This window comes from Cupressus sempervirens, chromosome 7, assembly GCF_028749045.1.
Source record: "Cupressus sempervirens isolate cs-2001-9-10 chromosome 7, ASM2874904v1, whole genome shotgun sequence".
NCBI lineage: Eukaryota > Viridiplantae > Streptophyta > Pinopsida > Cupressales > Cupressaceae > Cupressus > Cupressus sempervirens.
In genome coordinates, this window is record NC_143124.1 from 551,807,816 (window position 1) to 551,834,860 (window position 27,045).

The 27,045-nt window shown below is 34.8% G+C and overlaps 1 protein-coding gene across 4 annotated transcripts in view; it reads left to right on the forward strand.

The window, feature by feature from the left end:
- Positions 1-650: 650 nt before the first annotated feature.
- The window catches only part of EBS (PHD finger family protein / bromo-adjacent homology (BAH) domain-containing protein), a 47,132-nt gene continuing 20,737 nt past the window's right edge, over positions 651-27,045 (forward strand). Inside the window, exons 1-4 of one of the 4 annotated variants that reach the window (XM_089792004.1) lie at positions 651-1,030; positions 2,242-2,652; positions 2,759-2,827; positions 22,513-22,651. In XM_089792004.1, the coding sequence (XP_089648130.1) occupies positions 2,276-2,652; positions 2,759-2,827; positions 22,513-22,651 (585 nt within the window). In that variant the 5' untranslated portion in view covers positions 651-1,030; positions 2,242-2,275. Of the gene's footprint in view, positions 1,031-2,241; positions 2,657-2,758; positions 2,828-3,240; positions 3,599-22,512; positions 22,652-27,045 lie in introns of those variants that run through there. The other 3 variants (XM_089792003.1, XM_089792005.1, XM_089792006.1) reach the window with 3 other exon arrangements.

The window sequence follows — 27,045 nt, forward strand, 5'->3', positions numbered from 1 at the left end:
TACTATAATAAGATATTTATCCAATCTAACAACTACTTACTTACTTTCACTACAACCAAAATTTATTTTCATTTAAACTATATAAATTCACAATGTATTAAATGCTCGTTAATCTTTATTATCCTCCACAAAAATAATTACTATCTATATCTTTACTAAATTAACTTTTTAAAATTAATTTTATGACCTCCACAGAAATAATTATTATTCCACAATCTTGATCTTCATTAAAAAAATAGACTAATAAAACATTAAATAAACAATAAAAAGTATGATATTGCTATGTGTATTTTTAGAGTCAAACTCATTGATCCATGTATCATGACTACTGATTCCACATAAACCATCCACATAAACCATCTATCATGAGAATAAATGAAACACTCAATACTCATTGCATCTAGGTGATGCTAACAAGGTGAAACACCTCGACTAAAAAGTAAACAACAATGAAATTAATAATACTTTATCCCAATGGTGGGAAACCCCAAAGCCTTTGGAGCGCACACAATTTTATAATCTTTGAATTTAGTGTCGTATTACAAACTTGATGACAAAAGAGGGATTAGATTCTTCCAGGACATACTCCCGGCATTTTAGGGAGTTAACCGCGGCTAGGGTTTAAAGTCAATCCTCGTAAATTCACCAGTAGCTGATCTATCAGTATAGTTACTCTGTAAGAAAACCCCTCTTAAGCATCGCGGTCATCCTAAAACTTCACAGGCGCCCATGGTAACGCTCTTGCGCAACTAAGTTTGCAGTACGAGTAAGAATAGGATGGTCCGAGTCACGATGCCCCTTGGCAATGACGTTATCCTTGCAAATCCTATATCATCCACGCTCCTACTGCGTTTATCCAGTCGAATTTAAAAGAGCGAACTTCTGTTCAAACATCAGTTGAGTAAGTTAAGTTCAAGCTCGTTTTGTAGCGGTTGAAGAAGAAACGAAGGAATTGGCATGGCGAAAACAAAGCCTGGGAAGAAGGATTTGGATTCATACACCATTAAAGGAACTAACAAGGTCGTTAAAGGTATTATACCCTTATTGTGTTTCTCTCTCTGCTTCTCTTCAATTTGGGATGCTTTACTCTTGATAAGGAAGCCTGTGGGAGAAAACCCTAACGACACACTAGCAGTTTACAGTTTGCAGCGGTAGCAGCGCTGGCTATGTTAAACTAGGCCTCTATAATTATCTCGTAGGAAGCTCAGATGCTTTATCTTACAGCAAAGTTCAGCCTTTATGTTTTTGGGAACACGTCCGACAGCATTTAGTCAGCATATATGCTTGCGTTTGGAGTAATCTGCACTCAACTGAATTAGTTTTCTATTCACGTGAATACTTTAACAGATTGACAGTAGCATTAAAAAGACTTTTACTGGGAGTTCTGTTTGAGGATTACGTCGTCGCTTCGATGTTGTAGGTTTTAAGCTTTACATAGTCTTTGTGATAGATTTTCATTTAGGTTAAGAGTACAACTTTGACAGTAAAAGACTTAAAGCTGTAGTACTACTGTGCTACATAAGTTTCAGTATTAGAAATTGATTGGGTTTGGTTGATCGTTTTGTCGTTATTATTTGTTGCATTTCTAAACCATTAGCCTTACCATGTTAAATACGCTTAACCGTCCTCGGCAGATGACATCTGGCACTATAATTGCGTGGGATGATATCATTCTGCGAGGAGTTGCTTGACTCTACTAGCTCAGCACGTGTTTTGTGCACATATTCTGCAACTTAAATCATGTTTATGGTTTGTTTAACGTTAATCCTTCAACATGGCATTACTGATAAACGTTTCTAGTTTTCTTGAGTGCCCATCTCTTATGGACTACATACAACTGTACTGTTTACATGGTATCATGTCCCCGAAACTAGGAATCACTTTGAAGTTTAGGGATCCATGTTCCTTTTGTATGCTGCCTGTGCATTTATCTGGAATACATAGCTGGAACTACAAGCAGAATAAGTCATTTTATGAGTGACTCAGCTTCCATAACAAAATATACTTGTGTATGACTATCTACCACATGGTCTTCATATGGGTACGGAATGTCCAAAGAAATGCTTTTCAAGGTTGGGTTATTTCCACTTTAATTCATTAGTGGAACCTGGATTACCATAGTCTGTGTATTATATGTTATTGGAAATGCAATATCGTTTGCTACTTGAATAGTTTGCTCCTTTCGCTCAATCTGATGGGTTGTTTGGTACTTTGTATAATTGTGTTTCTTGTTGAATGCAGTTGCTCTGCTGATATTGTATGATTTTTTGGACAAATGTTTCACCAGTATGATTCCATTGATGATGCAGCGGGAGATTGTGTATTGATGCGCAACTCTGACCCAGATAGGCCTCCTTATGTTGCAAGAGTGGAGAAAATAGAGGCTGATAACCGAAACAATGTCAAAGTTCATGTACGTTGGTATTATCGTCCAGAAGAGTCAATTGGTGGAAGAAGACAATTTCACGGAGCAAAGGAGTTGTTCCTTTCTGATCATTATGATATCCAGAGTGCGCATACTATTGAGGGAAAGTGTACTGTACACACCTTCAAAAATTACACAAAACTTGACAATGTTGGTTCCGAGGATTACTTCTGTCGTTTTGAATATAAGGCTGGTACAGGTGGCTTCACACCAGACAGGGTAGCAGTGTGAGTGTTCTAATTTAGCCATTTAGATTTTACCAGGACATACTTTTCCAAGTACATCTGGCGTCTTATTCCAAAGTCAGAATTAAACAAAAATCATTAATTTCAGGTACTGCAAGTGTGAGATGCCGTACAATCCAGATGATCTTATGGTGCAGTGTGAAGGATGCAAAGATTGGTAAGATTTTTTCTGAATGGTAATCATTTTTTTCCTTTTCTGTTTCACTTATTTGATCAGTTTTTATGTACCAAAATAAGTTTACTTTTTCTTTTTTGGTATAACCATCATGAAGTATGTTGAACTGTTGGATCCTAACAGGCGTTATAGTCTAGGATTGAATTAACAAATGAGGCAACTTTTGGTTTGTTTCCCTTAAATATTCAAGGTAGGATTTAGGACCCAATTAGTAAATGCCGAAACTTACTAAGAGTTGAAGAGCATGCTAATGCATGCTGTGCTCTCTTCAGTATAGAGGTAGCTGTTTAAGGCAGCTTCAAAGTGGAGATTTAGGACCTTTTTATGTGAGACTCTGAAATAATGTGTCTGGGCAGGTACATGTGAATCTCATTATCTACACATGCTTGTTTCAGGATAAGTTGCGTGAAGGGGAGGTTTTGTTTAACAGCAGCATGTATGGCTGGTTTTGTTTTGGTTGCATGCTCTACCCATTGTGGAAGGCAGCTGTAGGATGCTCTTAGCAAATATGTAGGATTATTGATGTCAGAATCGAAACTGCTCTTAACAGAGCATGCTCATTCTTCCTGCATAGCTTTCCAACGCAGCATTACTGAACTTTTATTTTCACTATTTTTGATCGTCATTGCTTAGGCATATGCAGTTTTACATAGGATCAGATGCCTCAAAGCCTGATTGATGATCTTTGTAAGATTGGTTGGGAGTTGAGATTTATTGGTTAAACCAATGAAATATGATAATGTTTCCCATGGATCTTGTTTTGGGGAGAATGAGATGAATTTTCATGTCACAAATTGGCATTCAAATTTGAAACTTACTTTCAGCTTAAGAAATGAATTTAATAAAGGAATGTAAGACATTATTTTACAATTGCAAAGAAACTTTGTAGAACTATAATGTAAGAGAAGGCGCTGATGTCTAACCTCAATTTATGGGGCACTTCCTCTCACTATAACCTATTATAAATTATTCAGTTTATTGTCTGTTGTTTAGTTCATGAGCTTGGGTATCATTGTTTGTATTTTTATTCATGACATTGAGAAAAAATAAAAAATAGACATGGTCATGCATGTCATGATGTTCACTCAGTTATAGCATATTGCGTATGTATTGAGGTTCTTTAATGTGTCAGATGCATTTGGTTGGAACTTAAATCTCACCATGAGTATATTTAAAATTTATTTCCCCTTCCTTTTTTCTTTCTCCAAGTTCTGTTGTGAAGTTTCAAATTTGGCTTGTGGACAATGATTTCCAGGCATGACTTAGTCACTTTTACTGAAACATTTGTAATTTATTGGAAAATTTGTTTTGTTTTGTAGATTTTGCTTGGGTTTTTTTGATTTCTAGCTTTGGAATTTTTTGTTTCCCTAGATACCCAATCCCATTTGAATGGGGGTAAATTATTCTCTCATTGTTAAGTGTTGTTTGAAGTTTAATCTGTTGAAGATAGCATCAGGAGTCTCAAGACAATGATTGCATATATTTCATTTTAACGGTGGGATCACTAATTGGTCTCATATGTAATATTAACTGTATAAAACAATTCATCTAATTTGATTACCATTTACCAAAGGGAGCAATCTGAAGAAATATAATGATGATTAATATTGTCAAAGACAGCAGTTATCACTAAATGAAGAGGTGCATGTTAGAGGCACAATAACCTTCAGTTTTGAATGGATGTGATTCACTCCTTCACACAAGTATAAGATGATAGTCTCGTGTCTTCCCAAATCACTGAAGATAATACAACAATCAGATCACTGGCAGAAGAATATATATTGATTACAGTAATATACATACAAAGAACTATAATATGTTTTGTGCAGAGGATATTCATATTACGGAAGTTATATATTTATTATAGAGGATACATATATTGCAGAAGCCCCTGAGGATATACATATTTCAAAGACTTTATAGTGATCACACATCGGAATATATACTTGCAGCCAACAGACGAATATACTCATTGACTTGATATTGAAGTAGTCAAATATTGGAGATTAAACATACATTGATATTGACAAATTTGTATTTAGAACTTAATCATTTTGATAAGTACAGTCAGTGACAATTTGCTGGAGTTTTCACCTTCAAGCTTGAAGGTTTTCCCTGGGTACATACTGTAGCTTGTGGGAAATAGTTTAGAATCTTCATTCTTTATAATCTGATCATAAAAAATAACATAATCTATATGAACCATTGGCAGGAGGATAATGATCAAATGTGGGAACAAGCCAATAGAAAAATGAAGCATCTAATGATTTGTTTGGCGCAAGGTACAAGTTCAACTTACAATAAAAACTACTTTACCAGAGACGATCTTTTTGTTGATCATTCATAGACATTAGTATACTTTACCAAGTATATTAATGCCTATGAATGACCAAGGTAAGGTCAAATAGCTCATCCAATTACAATAGAGTGGTATATGTCAGAAAATGAAACCTGGAGTCAATGTAAAGCTAGAATTGCAAATAATTGAGACAAATTGTATTTCTTTACTTGAAGGTTTGCAATTATACACAACAAAAGTAATCTTAGTAGTAAGCTAGCATGTCATTTAGTTGTGTGAGTTCCTTCTCAAAATCTCAAATTACAAGCTACAATTTTTGCTTTCGAGCAATCTAATGTCTAGGAAGGATAATTTGTGGGTTGCCTACAATAATTTACTATAGTTATTTGGAATTGATTTCCATATGGATTAAGATTTTATAGAAATAAATCAAATAACAATTGAGAGATGGAACAATTTAAAGGTAAACTGCAATGAATTCGAAGGTGGATAGCTAAAACAATTGCATATGGAAGACCTGATTGAATTATAAGTAGGAGCATCTCTTCATCAAATCACTTGTTAGAATAATCATGTTTGCAGCCCAATGCTGCTTAGGTGTTTGATTGTTTCCAATAGGCTCTTTTCTTTACCCTAGTGCTCTTTTGTTGACTAGTGCAACCGTTTAAGCTTGAAACCTACGCTTCTTCATGTGCTGTAAGACCACTCTTTTAGTAAGAGAGACGTATATGGTGGTATATCATTTTGAGATGTTTATACATAGGCGGTATATCATCTTGAGATGTTTATACGTATCAAGTTTAGTTATAGCGACCATTACAAGGTTATTCTACTCCCCGGTTCAAGTTCTCAAGCAATCATACCATCGCCTTCTTTGTAAGGAGTTAATTATGCATACTAATTGTGGACCATTTTAGTTCTGGAAATCTCATTCTAAGATTTGGTATTGTTGTTATTTGGAGTGGCATCTTGCTTTCAACAATTTAATTTGGTGATAAATTTGTAAATCTTGGTAGTCATCTTTCGCATGTAATGATTTGGATACCTAGTTGAAAATCTACGAGGAGTGAGAATTTTTGGCATTTGATAGTGGTCAACCAAATGCACTCACTTTAATTTATGGGATGGGTGATTATATTAGTTCACTCATATTTATGTTATCATGGGCTTGTCACTTATATTTATATTATCATGGGCTTGCTTTGCCAAGTATCATTGGAGGAACCTCTCTCATCTTTCAATGGTGGATATTTTGGCATGAAGGCCTTCCAACACCTTTAATGGTACGTTTATTGGTTTTTTATTAGTGAGAATTTGAGTCTTTGGGATTGGGGGATAAGGAGATATAGGGGTAGGTTTCTAGGGATTGCATTTTTTCCCCAAAAGTATGGCAATGGTGAGGAGATGGCTATATATATTAATATGTTTGCGATTCTATCACAACAAATAAAAAGATGGGTTTAATATTGAAAACATGGGTGTATTGAATTTTAACATTGGTTTAAATATGTAAAAGAGATAAATTTATGTAAATACTTTAATACCTTGGGTTTAGTATTAATGATGGGCTTTATATGGCCAATATTAAAAAGTTATTTGAATACCTTACAACATGACTCCATGTATAACTTTTCAACAATACTAAATGTTGTGCGCGCGTGTATTTTTCACATAAAATCTCGGCTTTGTTAAAATTCATGGTCATTTTGGTTCAAACTATAAAATCATTCTCTTTGTAAATGATTATAGAGTTAGGAAGTAATTATGCGTTCCCTCAACTACTTGTTATGGGAACAAGTATGGGATTGTGGGTTGGGTATGCTAGGATGTATTTGTGTCTATTTGTGAATGTGTATTTATGTGTGTATATGTCTCTATGTATTATGTAGGTATGTGTACACATGTATATATGTGTCACACTCAAGACATACATACAAATGCTTATGTATGTATATATCACATACTTATACACACATATATGCATACATATGTATGTATATCACACACATACACACATTTATCAAACACATTTATATGTACATGATGTTTATACATATATACATATGTATATTACACATTAAAACTTTAATATATATATGTGTGTGTACATATGTGAGTGATGTACACATGCACATATGTGTGTGTATGTTTTTATACATGTATGTGTATATTTGTCACATATAAATACATAGAAATATACATACAAATATATGTATCCACACACTTGCAAACACACATGTACATTCAGTGTGTATATGGGTGTGTAGGTTTACTAAATAAAAAATTAAACTTTTAAGTTGATTGTTCTTTTTTCTAATTCATCTAGCTTTTAAACTTTGTTGAACCCTACAACATCAATTCAATAGTGTGGTAAACTTGTTATGCAATTCTCACTATTGTTGGAAGTATAAGATATTAGCATGTGAGAAGATGATTTCATGTTTGAGTCATTTCTATGTGACCCTCTATACATTTGCTAAATAGGGCATCAGAGTGGTTAATTTTGTGTTTCTCTGAGTCACCTAGCAAAGTTCATTTAGATTAGCTATTGCCTTTCATTAGCCAAAATGAGAGTATTCTTATCATTGTTTAAAGTATAGGGGCATAAGCATAACAAAGATGATGTCTCACTTACACTAGGCATAAAAAATGAGAGTATCTTTATCAGTGGTTAAAGTATTGCTTTAAGTAACCCTCTAGGTATTTACTTACACTTTTACAAGTTTGCTAAATAAACAATTTAAGTCCAATAGTTGAGCTCTCAAAATGTAAAAAATGTTTTATTTTGCCTTTTTGATTTGGGGTGATCAACTTTACCTCGGGTTTGTCTTGAGCACCTTGGCTTAGGGTATCCCTCAAATTGGACCCATATAGGTACGAGGATTTCTGAACCTTGTAATGTAGGACCTCAAGCTGTAAAAAAAATCATTATTGGGCATTTAGATGCATGCAATTATGACATTGCAAAAATGAATTTCTAAGTCATGTTTAGATGTCTATGGTTAGGAGACACGATAAAATTGATTACTATCTTAAATCCAAATGTGTATGATCCTCTTTTGCCCTTGTGACAATTTTCTTTTTTCCTCATAGTTTGCAAATTGTGGCTTCAAAAAAACCCTCAATGTACTTTTAAGCTATTGCATGTTGTGTGAACCTTGTCGATTTTGATTTTGTCATGATTCGTAGTGGATGGATGTCTTCTCAATTAATCATCTTGGAGATGTCCTCATCTTGGGAATTTAGTTACCATTGCACAATATCAAGATGAGAATTGCACTTGTTGGTGTTCTTTTTGTATCAACTAGCCTTCTTATTAACATCTTCAATTATATGATCTATTACAAATACCTTCTTGATGAGGTGAACACATTGTTTATGGACTTGAATTTTAGTACGGTAAATATTTTTGGCCAACATGATTGCATCTTTGTGGTTGTAAGTTGCTCGTCTAAAATTTGGTAGTCTACAAGCCATTGACTTGTTGACTAAAGTGCTCTAACCAATTTCTAGCTCATTTCATGACTAGTGTTGCATGAGTTATTTTGGCAATCCTTTTAGTTTATTGGTTTTTGTGCTTTTCACTTCCTTTTTTATTCAAATTGATGTCGAGATTGAAAGATTTGAGTGCTCTATAAGATTAGGTAACGAGATAACTATCTACATGTCATTCAACATAGTGAGAATCAAGCTTCTTATGTTACATTGGAGTATTCTTCTAAATCTTAAAATGGGTGCCATCATTCAATGTTGTATGAAATTTTGATTGGTCTTCTAGCTCTTGATGGATTCCATTGGAAAACTGAGCAAGATAATGTTTCTACCACTATGCGATATTTGGCCTGGCATGAAACAAAAATTAAGGACTTCGTTTATAAAAATCTATTGTAATTCAAGGCACTTCATGAACAACATTAAGGTCCTCATTATTATTATTTTGGTGACCATTTTTTGGCTTCCCTTGGATAAATAGATTTTTCTTAACAAACAACATTGGAAGTTGAAGCCCCTTGTTTACAAACCTTCATTATTTTCCAATTGGTAGGACCTAATGGATTTTTATTTGGCCATTTTATTTACCTAATTGTCCACGGCAACGTCTATACAGCCACGAAAATGCACTTCCTTACGAAGGAGAGGACTTAGATTTTTTTTTGAAAAGTTAGAAAAAACAATGTAAAGGGAATGCATTTTCGTGGCTGTATAGCCACGGGCATTGTCCACATTGTTGCCTTTAAGAGCAAGTACAAGTTGTACTAGCTATCTCCCTTGGAAGAGGGGGCTTATATTACTCATTTGTAGGCTACTATATTGAAGTTTCGTTAACTATTGGTTGAAGATACTTTGCTTATGTTTTCATTAACACTACTCGTAGGGGGGGAAATTGCAAAATATCTTATCAGCCATAAAGGAAGTCTATTTGCACAGGTGAAATGGCTTTTTGGGTCATTCTTTCTAGTGAAGCTCCCAAATCTCACTTAGGAATTTAGTTAAGGGCATCTAGCAAGGAGGTTCAGGTTTATTTCTACTATGTTGCTTTTTCTTTTTATAATTTTTTCTTAACCTCCAATCTCAAGGGGATCACTTTCTCTATTCAATTCCTCACAACTAGTAAAGGGAGAGTTGTCTATGAGGGATTTGTTATCTTTTTCTTCTTTGAACTTTTCATTTGCCAAGGACCTCATGTAATGACCTGAAGGCCTCCTTAGTTGTCTGACGACCAATGCAACTTTGTGTGACTCCTTGCCTTTAGCGACATCTTGATAGCTTCACACTACCTCCTTTTACCTTAGTGTTGGCTAAATTTTTTGTACGTCACTGACTATGATTTACAAAATTGTTCTACCAATTCATGAGATTTCTCTCCTCTCAACAATAGGGGAGGCTCCTTTCTTGCCATAGGTGGCTTCAATAGGAACTTAACTGAAATTACAAAAAGGAACATTGGGATAGCTTCGCACTACCTCCCTTCCACCTCAGTGTTGGGTAATTTTTATGTACATCATTGACTATGATTTACAAAATTGTTCTACCAATTCATGAGATTTCTCTCTCCTCTCAGCAATAGGGGAGGCTTCCTTCTTACCGTGGGTGGCTTCAATAGGAACATGACTGAAATTACAAAAAGGACGGTTTCCTTGATCAATTTCTCTTTTTCCAGGAATGATTTGCATACAACTTTAACTTTCCAACTTAACAAAAAGTGCTTTATTGCTATGATAATACCGGTGACCCTGGAATTGACGTAAGAGCAACCCCAGAGGCAGCAGTTTACATTTTATATTTTGTGAAACAAAAACAAGAACCCTAAGTCTCTTGCATTCATCTCAAATAAAGACTCAAACTGAATAACCAATAAGGTACAAAGTCTCTTATTGGATCCTCTCAAATTCAATAAAAACACCTACATATGAAGCCCAAAGTCTTCAAATCTAAGTGGTCACAACCACTACTATCACTTACAATTTGTCCTCCTGCAACGGTCTTCAAAAGTTCAAATTGGCTTTGAATGTAATAGGTAGCTCAAAGTCTGCACAATTAAATTCAAATCCTTCTTGATCAAAGCTCCAAAACTCACAATCCATATCTAGAAAATGTAGTCACATAACACCTTGAATCAACACAAAGTTTGAAAGCAAGTTGCCTCTTTTTTTGGAAGCAATCTGATTTACATCCAAGCACTAAGTCTTAGAGTGCACAATGCAAATTGGCAGAATTTTCTTGCCTTGCCAAAAGATGATTATTTGCAATGAGGTCTCTCTTTTATGTAGATAAATAGGAGAGAGAAAGGTGGAGGAAAAGTGGAACAACCTCAACCACCTTGACTTACCTCTAACTAATTACTTTGACTTTATTCAAAGTTGCATGCCTAATGCGATTGCAACTACATGAGCTAGTTGTACAGGTGCATGTTATCCTGTACTTACAACATAGATGCTTTTTACATGTAACTTTCCTATTGCTATTCTACTTAAAGCATATGAGAATCTGATTTGAAGTATTCACATGGTATCAACCAGCTCTCCAAACTTCCGCAGGGACTTGTGTACAACTGCAACATCTGGTTCACTGGTTTGTTGCGAGATTATTGTAACCTTCATGAGTATGCTTGCTGCTCCAGATATCTCTCTTTTACAAGTCTCCATTTGATTTTGCAGTTTTTTTAATGAATACTTCCATCTTGCCAATGTATCTAACATACTGATGTTGAAGTCAGCGACTTCAAGCTATAAGTGGATGGCCTCTGTGAACTCTATGAGAACATCTTCTTGATTCTCGAGTCCCTTATATTCAGTGATGATTTTGCATGATAGCCCTCTGAATGCCTCACTGATCATGCTTTTTTGGTTATTTATTTTGGTTACTGCTGCCTTTGCATCTTTTACAAGTCCAGTTGCTCTTTGTTGGTCATCAGATGTGCGTAATCATGGTACATCTCAGCAGACGTGATGACTTCGTACTCACAGAAGGTGTCCAAATCAATCTCTGTCATGCTATTCCAGATACCAAGATCCCCGTCCAACAATTCAAGTTGATGATTGAATGACTTGAGAATGTCATTCAATCCAACAATAGTCTCTTTCCCTTTTGCTGGTGTAACTTCTCTCGACATTACCGAATGGTGTGCTTACGCAATTGTCACATGAAAGTTCCATAGTGTATGAACATCATCATGTGAGGGGTCCATGGCAAGCTTTTGATGTAAAAACACAAATTTCAAACAAGGTATGGATAGGGAGAATGGATGAAATGATTGAGGACAACAAATGGACAAATGGGTCAAGCTCAACATAGCTCAAATATGAGTAAAATAGCCAAAAATGGTTTTTTTGGAGTAAATTGCATATTTGGAGAGGGAGCTTTAAAATGTGCAAATGAGGAGTAAAGTGTAATGAAATGGAAACATAGCATACTTTAATAGGTGTAAGTCATACTATGTATCTGACAAGCATGTGGGAAATTCTTCTTCATCCATAGGACAACTGTATGAAGGTTCATGGAATGTATATTGGTGGGAGTTACAATTCAAGTTGATGATTGAATGACTTGAGAATGTCATTCAATCCAACAATAGTCTCTTTCCCTTTTGCTGGTGTAACTTCTCTCGACATTACCGAATGGTGTGCTTACGCAATTGTCACATGAAAGTTCCATAGTGTATGAACATCATCATGTGAGGGGTCCATGGCAAGCTTTTGATGTAAAAACACAAATTTCAAACAAGGTATGGATAGGGAGAATGGATGAAATGATTGAGGACAACAAATGGACAAATGGGTCAAGCTCAACATAGCTCAAATATGAGTAAAATAGCCAAAAATGGTTTTTTTGGAGTAAATTGCATATTTGGAGAGGGAGCTTTAAAATGTGCAAATGAGGAGTAAAGTGTAATGAAATGGAAACATAGCATACTTTAATAGGTGTAAGTCATACTATGTATCTGACAAGCATGTGGGAAATTCTTCTTCATCCATAGGACAACTGTATGAAGGTTCATGGAATGTATATTGGTGGGAGTTACACTTGCATTCTCATGAGGTTAAATAAGGAACTTGCTTCCATATTAGAATGAGATTTTACCCCGATTGCATATGCAACTTGAAGAAGTAGACGAAAGAATAGAAGAAGCAACTTGACATATACAAACAAATGCAAATCTGAAAGTGGAAATGATGAGACTTAAATACACAACATAACAAATATATACAACAAAACCTTATGAAAAATAACAAGGAATCATACCCTTTTATCAAGAGACAAGAGAAGTCATTTTAAGCACTTGTGAAAAATCTGAAAATGCAATCAAAGAGATTTCTTGGATTTAGAAAGATTGCAAGAGGAAGTGTTAAATAGACTTCAAATCTTGACTCGATCTTTGCAAGAGATGAGTCAAAATTCGTAGCTTGACAATTGTAGGAAGTTAGAGCAAAAAATTGCATCATTCTAGCAACCATTTTGACCAAGCAATGTGCAACATGCAAAGAATTTGGAAAATGGCGTCCAAAGCGTATCAATTGATTTAAAAGACTTGAATGCAAGCTAGGAAGGATAGGAAATGCTTTCAAACTTACCTTGATCCAATCACTTGTTGTTTTAATGATGCAAATTGCTCAAAACTAGGGTGTTTTTGAGCAAAAATGTGTCCAAGATGGTTTGAGAAATGAAGAAAACACTCGACAAATTCCCTTTTTGAGTAGCCAATGTGTTTTTTGGGTGGTTTTAGGCAAAAACGACCCATAGATCATTAAAAAAATCAAGAAATGCTCAAGATATGAGCATTTGAAGGTTGGAAAACCCGTTTTTGGAGAAAAATGCCCAAAAAAGTGAAGTTTTGAGAGCCAAAAACTTATTTTTTGGGCTAAAAATCACCACTTTGATGTGTTTGATAAAAAAAATCTCATATTATGAAGTAAAACACACTTTTTGGTTGCATTTACATGTTGGAAATACATGTAATTGAGCCAAAAATTGCGACTTTGGCTTGAGTGAGGATTTAAGTCATTAAAAACGTGTTTTTAAGAGCCATTCACATTTTGGGATGATATGCAAATGGATTAAAATTTGCCACTTTGCCCTGGTGGGGTTTTAAAACATGAAAACACATTTTAAAATGCATTTAGTTGGGCCAAAAAATGCCACTTTGGCTGAGGCTAAGTGAAATGGGTTTTTAAATATCACATACACATACAATTGGGTCCAAAATCGCCACCTAGTGGATTTGCATGTTCTTAAAATATGTATTTATACTTAAAAAGTCTATTATGTAGCAATTTTAAAAGATGTAAATCTAATGGGTTAGAAAAACCCTACTTAAATGTATTAATATATATATATATATATATATATATATATATATATATATATATATAAAATAAACTTATAAATGCAACAACATATGTAAATGAGTAATATTTTCCCACTTACATTAATCAAATAAGTTTAAAATATGTAAATACATATTAATGACCGACTTAATAGATTAAAACATGGTACTCCATATAAAAAGTCCATTTAAATTAATGCTACGACTTATAATTTATTGGGAGTGGGCTTTTGTGAAGTGTTTTGCATGTGGATATATGCAATATGAAAAAAAATTCCACTTTACACTTAAGTTGTCTCATGTATTTATATTTAATAACTATAGTTCTTAATAAAGTAACATGAAAAATAGTCTAGAAATAAGCCATTTTCATTAATCAACTTGGAATGAGTTGAAATTTTAAAATGGACCACAAAATCCACTTTAAATATAAAATATAACTTTATATTGTGCAATTGCCAATATAAAGCTCACCTTTATGAGGTTTTGAATAAAAATATGTAGTTGCCCTAAAAAATTGTACTTTTTCCCTTATAACTTTAACTAGACAACTCTTATTTGGACCTAAGTTAGCTCAAATCGAGTGGAATTCCAAGGGCTATTCATCTAAGGCAAAATAAAATAAAAAACTATTTACAACACAAAGAAAACCAAAGAAAAGACATGAAAGTTCACCTAAAATCGAGTGTTTGCAATGCAAGAAGAAAAACTCTTACTAGCAAAGAACTGGGGATATTCTCAATGGAAATCCTTCAAAAGAATAGATAGACAAGACCACACAAAGAACAATTTAGAGATAATGAATTGCCTTCATGATGCCTCATCAATGCGTTAAAACAAAGAGGATGCGCCTACGAATCCATGAGAAAATTCCGTAGGGTTGTCTACAAAATTGAGGACAACACTTAGTACTATCTCCTTGCTACCTCCATACTAGCTTTGTACTAGGTTTGTATGGTAGTTATGGTAACTCCTTGAAGTGTCTTGGTTTCAATATTCGTACAAACAAATAATCATCCACTGGGTATGCGCCAAAAACACTAATGCTTGATAGTAAGAAAATCAATACTACAAATGGATTGGAGTGCACATGTAGGAGATGTTCATATAAATAATGATAGTGTTTCAGATTACAATAGTTTCATACAAAGAGGAAAGTAGAGTAGGGTGAGGAGTCACTCCCATTGAAATTGCAGAAGACCAAATAGGGAGGATCTTTCACCTCCAAAATCGTAGACAAAAATCTTCAATTGGAATTTGTAATACAAATAAAATATTGCAAATTGCATATGTACAACAACCTAGAGGTCAGTATTAAATACCCCTTAACAAAACTCCCAAGGGTTTTAAAAAAGTGCTGATATGGCCAACACTTCTGGACAATAAAATAAAAATGGACCCCTTTATTAATTAGTTAAAGGCCCAATTATAATATTATTTATACTCTAGGACCATTAATTAATCAAAATACTTTACTAAAATTGGGGACATTACAAATCATCACCGCCCAAAGATTGCTTGCCCTCAAGCAATCTACAAACTCCAGGATTTGAAATTGCAGAAGACCAAATAGGGAGGATTTTTCACTTTCGAAATGGTAGACATCTTCAATTGGAATTTGAAATACAAGCAAAATATTTCAAATTGCATATGTACAATATAGAAGTCGGTGTTAAATACCCCTTTAGAGAACTACCAAGGGTTTAAAAAAAGTGCCGACATGGTCAACACTTGTGGACAATAAAAAAGGGCCGCTATATTAATTAGTTAAAGGTCCATTTATAATAATATTTATATTCTAGGACCATTAATTAATCAAAATACTTTACTAAAATTGGGGACATTACAAATCGCCACTGCCCAAATATTGCTTGCCCTCAAGCAATCGACAAACTCCAGGAACCCAAAGCATGCACCAATGTTGATAGCTATATCCTTTGAAAGCTCCATGTTGCTTTAGGATTACATGTGCATAATTGGATTCAGTCGAGAGGAGTAGACCGTCTCCAAGCTTGTGCTATACCACTTTGATATAAACATTGCCACATCCGAAGGCACCAAGATCCCATGGAAGCCAATCATAAAACACATCGGTGCTTTGATCCAAAACCTTCATGTGATTACATACACCAATCTCTTGTGGAGTCTCATATCTCAAATAAATCTTGCTACTTCCATCAGGATGGTCTTGGTCTTGCATCCACATAAGTCCCATGCTTTCACCAAATGTATTGCACTCCAACACTATCACTATACCAATCAACACCTCTATTGTACTAGTCAACATTGCCACCATGCCAATTAGTGCTCCCACAATGCCAGTCAACATTACTAGCGCATCGGTCAACATTGCCACTATATGAGTTGACATTGCCATCAAACTATTGAATATTGCCACTGTGCTAGTCGATACTACTGCCACCGTGCTAATCAAAATAAAAATGTGTAGAAAATTGCGAAGAAGAGCTAACTCAATGCAAAATTAACACGGAAAAACTTGGTAAAAATATACCACTGGAAAACCACGGGCCAATGTCTCTTAACTTTATTTCTTTGAGATTTTCACAGTTTCAACAATGTTCTAAACGTATGAACAATCATGACTTCGAGTTGCCTATAACAATTGAGTTGCAAAGTTCTAATTACGTACCACTTACTAAATTTAGTATGACTTACAACTAAATGTAATACACTTGTTGAAATTATTATTTTTGTCAAGTCACCAAAACGACTTACTATTTATTGTAAGTCGTCTCATACAAACTTCCTAATTATAGTACATGAACATTTGTGATGATTCAACCACAGCTAGATGATAAATATGATGACTTCATATTCCAACAGAAGTTGCCAGTGTACTAGTTGGCATTGCCACCATACTTGTACAAGTCGTTGTTGCCACCATGCCAGTTGACACTTCCATTGTATTAGTCAATGTTGTTATGATGTGTAATGGGCACCCTTGAATGTCCCAAAAAACTAAACCAAATTGCTGAAAGGAATTATGTCAAATAGTTTGCATTCAACCTCTTATTTCTCCGTTTAATGTTTTAAACCCCTTATAACTCCGGAAATCAAACGTTTATTTGTTTGTTGTGTTTTGTGCATGGAATTGGTATCATACAACATAAACAAGAAATAAACTACAATAATATGCAAAGTGGAAATGAACTGCTGCCAATAAAATGTTATTTTTAAGAATTCATAAAACCAAATACATGGCAGATTTATCAACTCACTAATTACTTAAGCATTATTGACATAATACTCCAGCCCATGCTTTCGAACTTGCTGCTATAGTGCCGCGTGAATAGTGCCGCACGAACAGTGCTGCTACAGTACTTTGTCCTTCAATCAGTCCACTACCTTCGTAATATCATTCCCTCAAAGCGGCATAAGCGTCAGACAAGTAGTGAAGAAGATATGAGCAAAATACCAAATCTGCCTGTAGCTGGAAATGCAACTAAACTGCTTGATAATGAAGCCGATAAAAAAGAATTCCAAAGGCCAAACCCCAAGGGAATGACGTCTAGAATGTTACAAGAGAGGATAAACGTCCTCAAATGCCAAGAACGGAGCTGCAACTCACACACCAATTTCTTCTCATATTCAACCTGTCTAATGAAGCCACAAATGCTTCCTTTTATTCTATTTCCAAGGGTCCGCTCAACTCATATGGGCAATGTGGGATAAAAGATGTGTAGTATATAAAACATATATTAAAATACCCCTTATGTCTCCCTTGGGTACACATCCCCATAAAATAAATATTAAAGTAACACTTTAATATTTTACAATTAAATTAGATGTTACTTTAATAAAACTTCGGGCATTAAAATGTATTAGCAATCGGACTCCGAATAATGCAAGTGATAGCTCATCGGAAAGCTCTCACCGAGGAGTATCAAATCCAATCACCAAAATTGACTTGCACTGTGTCCTGCCGACTTACTAAAAATAGTAAGTATGCCTGAAACTGAGTAAATCAACTTCGTTTTGGCCCAAACTGGAAATGACTAGGCCAAAACACTCCAGGATCCCATTAAACCCTTCGTTAGCCCTCGGGACCATGTAGAACAAGGCTAATGCACACACAATTGGTCAACTGCTAAAATGGGGACATTACATGATGCCAATTGACACTGCCATCGTAACCATACCTGTCGACACTACAACTATGATAGGTGACACTGCCACCCTACGAGTCTGATTGCTATGATACCATTTATCAGTTTCACTGTACCCATACCCGTTGGCACTACTACCATCCCAGCTGGCATTGCCACTATACCGGTATTAATTGACACTGCCATCATACTAGTGAAGAGTAACTCTCCATTAGGCTTTCGCTACTCCACTTTGATATAAACATTGCCATGCTAGGGTTTATCGACATCCTATGAAAGCCAATTATAAAACAAATTAGAGATTTGATCCAAAATCTTTATACGGTCATGCCCACAAAAAGGATCATTGGTAGTGTTTATTTCTCCATGTAGCTGATTGATCAATGTTGTTTACGAGACAAGCTCCATGCAAGTGTGTTGTCATGTAGGCTCTAGTTTTCTCCACTTGTAGGGTAAAGTAGATTCTTGCATGAGCTAGTATGGTTCTTCATTTTTCTTATGTAGTGCACCACTTCTGTTGCCATCACCAACTTCCTCACACTTGTGCAAATGAGACTAACTTTTCTTCATAACGCTTGTGCTCGAGAAATTATTAACCAATCTACATGTTGCAATTGAAGGAATACATTCTAGAATACAAATAACCAATAACATAGATATGATAGGTTTGGGTATTTCCTCCACCTCTTTAATGCACGAAATCATAAGGCTCTCTTTACAAACCGAAACCAGAGTATCATGATATTTCTTGATTGCCACCAAAAAGTGATGAAACATATCACGGGTTAAATCTTGCAACTCAAGATCTAAGAAGAGGTTACTTTGATATTTGCGCAATTCTCCAATATTGTAAATCTCTTGCCAAATGGATCACCATTGATGTCATCAAGGTTTTGAAAGCTATCAATAATCAAGTGCAATATCTTTGTTAGGGTGTCATCACCATATTGTGCTTGAGGTGCCAAGATTCGCAAAATCCCACTTAGACATGTTGCAACTGCCAACTTGATTTCCTTGTCATGGTTTCTCAACAAATTGGGTGCTCATAAGTTGTCCTTAATTGGAGCAAGGATCCTTTGATAAATCTTGAAGTTTAGTGGTCCACCTTACACAAACATACTTTTGATATATCTAGAGGTAGGCCAATGCCAACATTGAGCTCTTTCCAATCTTTTGTAGTACCTTCAATCAACACTGTCCATAACTTTTGGGGGCCATAGTGTAATCCAAATCCCAAAATCTTTCAATCATTCCAATAGGTTGGTAAGATCACCAACTCTGATACTACTGTAAGGACCCCAATGCCAACTTGGTACGACTTCCTTGCCTTTAGTGGTAGCTTGATAACTCCGTACTAGTTCTGTATTGTCCTTGTACTAGGTTTGTGTGGTGGATATGGCAACATGGGTGTCTTGGTTTTATTATTTGCACAAACAAATAATTATCCAATGCATATACACCAACATCAATAATGCCATATAGCAAGAAAATCAATACTACAGAATGCATTGGAATGCCCATGCAGAAGATGTTCAGATTAATATTGATAATACATAAGATTACACTAGTTTCAGACGAAGAGCAAAGTAGAGTAGGGTGAGGAGTCACTTCCACCGAAACACAGGAGACCACATAGGGAGGATCTTTCACCTCCGAAATGGCAGACAAGATCTCCAACTGGATTTCACAATACAAATAAAATATTCCAAATCACATACTTACAACAACCTACAGGCTGGTATTAAATACCCCTTAAGAGACCTCTTGAGGGTTTACAAAAATATGCTGACACGGCCAACAGTTATCGACAGTAAATTTAAAATGGGCCACTTTATTAATTAATTAAAGGTCCATTTATAATATTATTCAAATTCTGGGACCATTACTTCTTTAAAATACTTTACTAAAATTGGGTACATTACTCCCTTTGGTCGTTCTTGGTTCAAATTCTTTTTCCCAAATTCTTGGATGTTACGTTTGTGTTAAGGATTGGAATTTGGTACAGGTAACAGATTCTCAGATTTGTTAACATTTATATGGCATTTTCTAGCAGGAACATTATTGGGATTGAAATGATCTCTGTTCAACATTGTTTGGGGCTTCAACTTTACTCGCATCATAGAATAAAAAGTTCCATTTGTACACTGACTAGTTTTTAATCTTTCACTCTTAAGTTGGTTAGGGTTAGCATCAGAAGTTTTACAGTGGGATTTATGATTGCTCACGTGTTTTCTCAAAAGTGGGGCAATTTTTCCTATGATACCCTTATTTTTTCATAGTAAGCAAGCATTCAAGCCTCCCAAAACCAATAAACCTGCAAGTTTACAAATTTTTATCCAATGCAACCCTAATTTCATTAGGAATATCTATCACAGGGTGCAAAGAAGCCAATAATCTGGCATCCATAAAGAGAGTTGTTTTTGTTTCTTCAACTTTAAGAACTTTGCCCACTCAAGATATAAGGTAGAAAAGAACAAAGTGGAGGAACATTTTTAACCTTTACCCATCTTGGAATTGAAAATGTTAAAAGTCGAGTTTCCAACATTTTAGAACTGCTTTGTTGTAGGTCTATCATCTAAAGTTTGAACATTTCCTTGCAGGGAGCTTCTTACAATCCAAAGCCATAAAAAGGATAGTCACATTCTTTCATCTACCCTATTATCTATCTAATGTAGAGGTCATAACAGAATTTGGAATCACCTGTAGGGTTTTAGGGCTAGAGGGAGAGGGCTTACAGTCTTCTCCTCTGGCTTGTTTACCTCCACCGACCCTTCCATTTTCTCTAACCTCAAACTTTGCAAAGTCTGGAACATTCATTGCCTCATTACACAACAAAATGTCACAGAATCTGACACTCCTTTCTTTATCATAAGTGCCATTCAATACACTCTCATCCATGGGGACAGTGAGAGGTTCACCTGAGACCCTTACTTTGCCGGGCATTAAAAGCTGGGTATGACCAGGCGCCATGGTGGACTATTAATTTGAAAGAAAACAAATCAACAGATTCAAAATTAGCTGCAAAAGACACAACCAAAGGTGTCAAAGCGAAAAAGAACCACAAGAACTCAAATTGGAACCTCAAAGAACTAAGGAACAGTGCAAATAGACACCAAAAGGACGTGGAGTGAGGGGAGCTGCAGATTAGTGGCGGAATATTGTTTACTTTCCACCTCCCAGAGCTCACCACCAGCTTTCTTGATCTTCTGTCAATATTTGACAATAATTTTATCTGCAACTAACACTATTGTTTTTTGTAAGCTGTTCTTATAAAGGAATAAGTTTTTGACTCAATGACAATGAATATGATGAATACTTTTAATGCTCTTTAAGATCAAGTAAGTTTGGGAGATTGGTTTAAATGTATCATCCAAGCATATAAATATTTTCTTTCTTCAATTTGTCTTTGCAAAACTTGGGAGATTGGTTTGAATGTGTCATTCAAGCATAGAAATATTATCTTTCTTCAAATTTGTCTTTGTGATACACATTTGAAGCTATTGTTGTTGTTGTCATTGGCATCCATTTCGTTTTCTGTTTCTTTGTAGTGTCTGATTATAAGGTATGTTCGAAAAAGGGAAACAAAATAGTACACTAGTGGCCGTTCATAAACATAAGGATGGAGTATAAGACTGCATGATATCATTTCTATGTATGAAAATGCTGGGAGTGAAGGTATGCAAACACTCTAAGAGTTTGAAGAGGACTTGTGAAATCGGGCTTTATATATTTTTGCCTTGTTATGATAGGGCATGTGAAAAGGAAATTGTTCATTTTCAACTTCATTAGTGTCATAAATTTTATGAGAAATGCTCATCGCATGATGTATTATGGTTGCTCCAACAACCACTTTCATTATGGAGATTATAATTATTATTTCTTATATTAGCAATATTCATTTGTTCTCTTAGCTGATTCCATCTATGCTCTTGAATGAGTTCAGGTTAATATTTGTTTATTTAAAGTTCAGTGTTATTTACAGCTATAAAGCATTGTGATCTACAATGCACAATTGTAACATGTAGAAAGTATAGGTTTGATACTACACTACAATAAGTGAATGTCATCCACATAAATCTTAAGATTATCATGTGACAATCTGATATGAGAATATACATCTTTAATTGGAGCCTGGATTATTATTAATAATTTGTAAAGTTTAAATGTATCCTTTTATAGTAAGATCATGACTTTTTTTATTTTCTTACACTTAGACTGCAGCAGTACTCTTCATATAGCATTGTAAGGTATTTTCAGCATTCATATTAAAAGAAATAACAGATTTGGTGTCCTTACATAAGGGTTAGGTAGAATTTTTTTTGCATCATCATATTTAGTTTTGAAAACTTCTGCTGTCAGTCAGTTGAGGACTGATTTTTCATAACTTTCTAACACCTTTTATACTATTCCCATCCAGGTTTCACCCATCATGTGTGGATATGACTATAGAACAAGCAAAAAAATTAGAACATTTTGTCTGTTCTGATTGTTCATCTGAGGATGATGATAAAAAGTCACGCAACTTTCATCCAATTTCACCACCGAATGAAGTAAAGGTGAGACTAGCTTTATCTCAGCAGAAATAATATGATGCAGTCTTAATGTATTTTTTTAACATTTTTATTTTGAATTTTAAAGATAACAACTGTTAATAAATTCATCATTCACATGGGCACATATTAAGACTGATTACTAAATAATTGGATTGAACAGCAACATATTGGAAATGATGAATTCCCAAGGTTGACTAGCTATAATTTAAATTTATTTATGATTTTTATTTCCTAATCTGTTCTTTTGACGACTTTACCTATAGTTTTTAAGTTTAGAAGATTCTCAAAGTTCATGTTTAATAGTAATGAGAAGTGTACCAATGCAGCAAACTACGAGGGAACAATATATCATAATAATAGTGTAAAGCTGAAATTTCTGTTTCTGTAATCAATAGTTATAGAGTCTCAGGTAAATTTATCAGACAGAATTTAGAGTTCTTTGAAGACTAAGTTGTAAAATTGGATAGTCTATCTTTTAGAGCCAAATTCTGCTGGATTATATAATTGGAGATTGTACTTAAGGAAAGCTTAAAGATATGGCATGTAATTATGACACGCTCTCAGGTGAACATATCCAACAGATTTTCATTCTGTTGAAGGAAAATTTTCAAGAAATTCAGGTTATTATAGATTGACATTTTCTGCAAGTATTGGCTTTATGGATTCTGTCGTCCATATGTAAATATAATGGTGATTTCAAGATCACAATCGCTAGTGTTGAATAGATTTTTTAAATCACTACCATGCAATGGAGGTAATGAACACGTTAAATGCTCTTGATATTTACTGGGAGTGTAGGTTTTGGACTGCTGAATACCTTTATTTGTTTCTTTAATTAAGTAAACTTGTTTCTAGCCTTTGATCTATGGAATTTACACCTCTTACCTTTGATAGGAGTTGTAGGTCCACATCAATCCATAGACCACTGGGTTGATAACCCTACTGATGCATTAGCAATGGATTCCTAAGCTAGCTCTTTGCATTCTACTCTTAGCCTACTCTGCTTTATTGATCTATGAACTTGCAGCATAAGAAGTATTCAAACTATAGAAAAGAAAAAGTAAACTTGTTTCTAGCCTTTGATCTATGGAATACACACCTCTTACCTTTGATACTGATAGTAGTAGTAGGTCCCCATTAATGATTTAATCCATAGACCACTGGGTTGATAATCCTAGTGATGCATTAGCAATGAATTCCTAAACTAGCTCTTTGCTTCCTAATCTTAGCCTACACTGCGTCATTGATCAATCAACTTGCAGCGTAAGAAGCATTCAAATTATAGAAAAGAAAATGCAGTAAAACAGAGAACTCAATACTTAGCACGAACTTTCCTTTGGAGAAATGTTAATTGGGTTGTGAGCCTTAAAAAGAGAGTTGTAATCTCCAAAATAACATTCTGAAGTGGTTTCTTTGGCAGCTCTAGAAAAAAACCAGAATGCAAGAGATTCAAACTGCTTATTAAGAGGAGAATTATGGAGGAGGCAATAGCAATGTGGCTTTTGTTTAGGATATCTGGGAGGAAGTAAACAAGTTCTTCACTATGTTTCATAATCGGGAAAACCTTGTTAGAGGATAACTATGCTGGAGAAAGATCAGAATAAATTGAGTAGCAATTTTGCAGATGTTGAATTTAGCAAAAACACAATTAAGAATTCAACAACTAGACTATCTTCCCTTTAGCAATCTTGCAGATGTTGTGGAATTCAGCAAATCCAAACACACAATTAAGAATCCAACAACTAGCCTATTTGCCCTTTTGACTGAACGGCAGTAGAGGAAAAGAAAGACATTTGGAGAAGGGATCACCAATGGAAATATGGCTATATTTTCTGCCCACAGGTCTCATATCATTGAGCTGGATGAGGAAACTCTAGAAAGTTCATTTGAGGCCCAGGTCAATTTTTATTACAACCAAGTGGCATGCAACTTGATGCCATAAGAAGCTTGTTAAATCAAACCATGGTTGTGCTCTGTTTTGGTTTTGCCATCTTTTGTTTGTATATTTATTGTTCTTTTGTTGTTTATTCTTTTGCTTGCTATTCTTGTTGGCCTTAGGTTTTTTTTTTGTAAGTCCTATATTTCATGTTAGCATTGGTTTGATTATAATCCTAACTCACTCACTCAAACCTGCATAACTCAATCTAACTTAAGGACATGCATGCTATATGTGGACCACTCCATAACAACACTTATACACCTTGAACAAAATAATATGAATAATTACATGCTCTCCCTCTTCAAAAATATGCATTGTAACACGGGGACTCGCAACCTTCTCCCAAACCTCAAAGTACCTGTCCTTGAGACGTCCTTGCATCGAGTACTTGAGTACCCAAGTACACCCACCCCCACCATTCCGCAACCATGCCGGCGCTAGGATGGATGCTTGAATTTTGATTTTTGAATGTTACTATTGGGTATGTAATATCTTATTATGTTGAATGTTCAGTGGTTCTTGTTCATATTGCTATTTTGCTATGTTCAAGTATTTTAATTTGGTATGTTCTATTGAAACATCATTTCATAATTAGCATTTCAAGCTCTCTCTATATACTATACGACAACCCTGCCTCTCCTGTCCTCTTGCCGCTGTCCTCCTGTCGTCTCAAAAATAAGGTTCGTTTTCCCCTGTCCCAGAAACTCGTCCCAACTTCTCGTCGTCTTGATGTACCCCAGTACTGGTGTTACATTGAAAATTTGTCACTTTAGTGTAGAGCTTAATGTTAGCTGAGTTGTTTGTATTCCCTTGTATAATCTTTTGTGCGAAATTGTTTCTATTTGAGGTCTTTGTGAGAAATATACTTCTTACACGATTTGTCGAGTGTTTGATAATTACATAAAGTTCAAAAATCAAGTCAATCTCCTTTTCCAATTCAAGGAGCTTAATTCTCACTGGAATAACTAGTTTGATTGGCTACTTTAGGTAAGGGATATGCGGGACACAGTGAATTACAAGGATAGTGGAAATTTAAAGACATAAGCCACTCTAGTAATCTTGTGAAATACATTATAGGGAACATAAATGTAAAGGTTGTTTTTTGGGTTAATTTGCTCGTAGTGCCAAAGCTGAAGATGTACCTAGTCACTCACAAGAATTGTTGTTTGCTATGGTATTGGTTTATTGATTACTTGTTCCTGTTTTGGGTGATTTAAAATTTCAAAGGGTTCATAGGTTTTCATACGGCCTTTTGAGTCTTGTATTAGAAAAGCTTTGATACTGTATTAAAAAGGGGACATGGGATTTCAAGACATGTTAGAAGTGCAAGAAATGGCTAAAAACAGCCAGGATTATATCTTATGAAAGAGTTTTCCATTAGCGCAAACACGATGCTACAAATCTGAATTTAGAGGCGAGAATGAGTACAAAGAGAATAACAAACTCTAATAAACTTAATGTGTGGAGCTTATCTCTAGTATTCAAACTTTTCTTTCCCTATTCCACCTCTCATGTGAGGGAGGAAGCTCTAATTTTTAGAATTTTTATTATTTTAATAATGATTATATCGGCCATATTTTATCCCATTTGATTTTTGTTAACCAAATTACATGGTTAAGTTTTGTTGGTTGGTTTGCATAGTAAATTCATTTTTCTATTTTCCTAATTGCTAAATATTGGAGAAAAATAAAGTTTCTAGGCAAGGATAAGAATCCCTACCTAAGTAAACTTAATAGTGCATATGTGTTTACATTGATAGCCCTCTTAAGTGTAGCTTTAAAATATACCCAGGGTTTTATAGAGTGTTTGTTACATCCCAATTTTTGACCTAATTTAAAATATAGCCGTTGAGGTTCACATGAAGTCAGTTGACAGTTAAATTTGTTATAATTCTATGAAATGGTAAGATGGTTAGTCGTTATAATTTCATGTGAAGATAACATGCTAGTTGATTATTTATCACGAATTAATGGAAAGATGGTTAGCCGTTATGATTATTTATGATTAAATAACTTGATATGGTAATATGATTTAACTGCGGAGAATTTCTTTGTAGGAAACACGTTGAAGGGGTGGAAGCATTGTCATAAAAGAGTTGAGCATAGGAGCATCACTATCACTGGGCAAATGGGTATGAATCACTATGGTTGAGGACCTAACGACTTGAACATTAGGATACAATCAATGGAATCGCATGAGCTATTAAATAAACAATTTAAAACATTAATTAACTTAATTAAAATATAATACGTACCTCAGGATTTTAAATGATCTTTCACCTTATTATTATAATAAATATATCTTGTACGTACATAGATATAAAAATGAAGTGACACCATCGTATTATTCTATTATAATAAAATGATGCCACCTCACCAATATATTTACATGTACGTATAATAATATAAATATAAATCATAATAATTTTATAAATTATAACCTTCCAACTCTTTTTCCA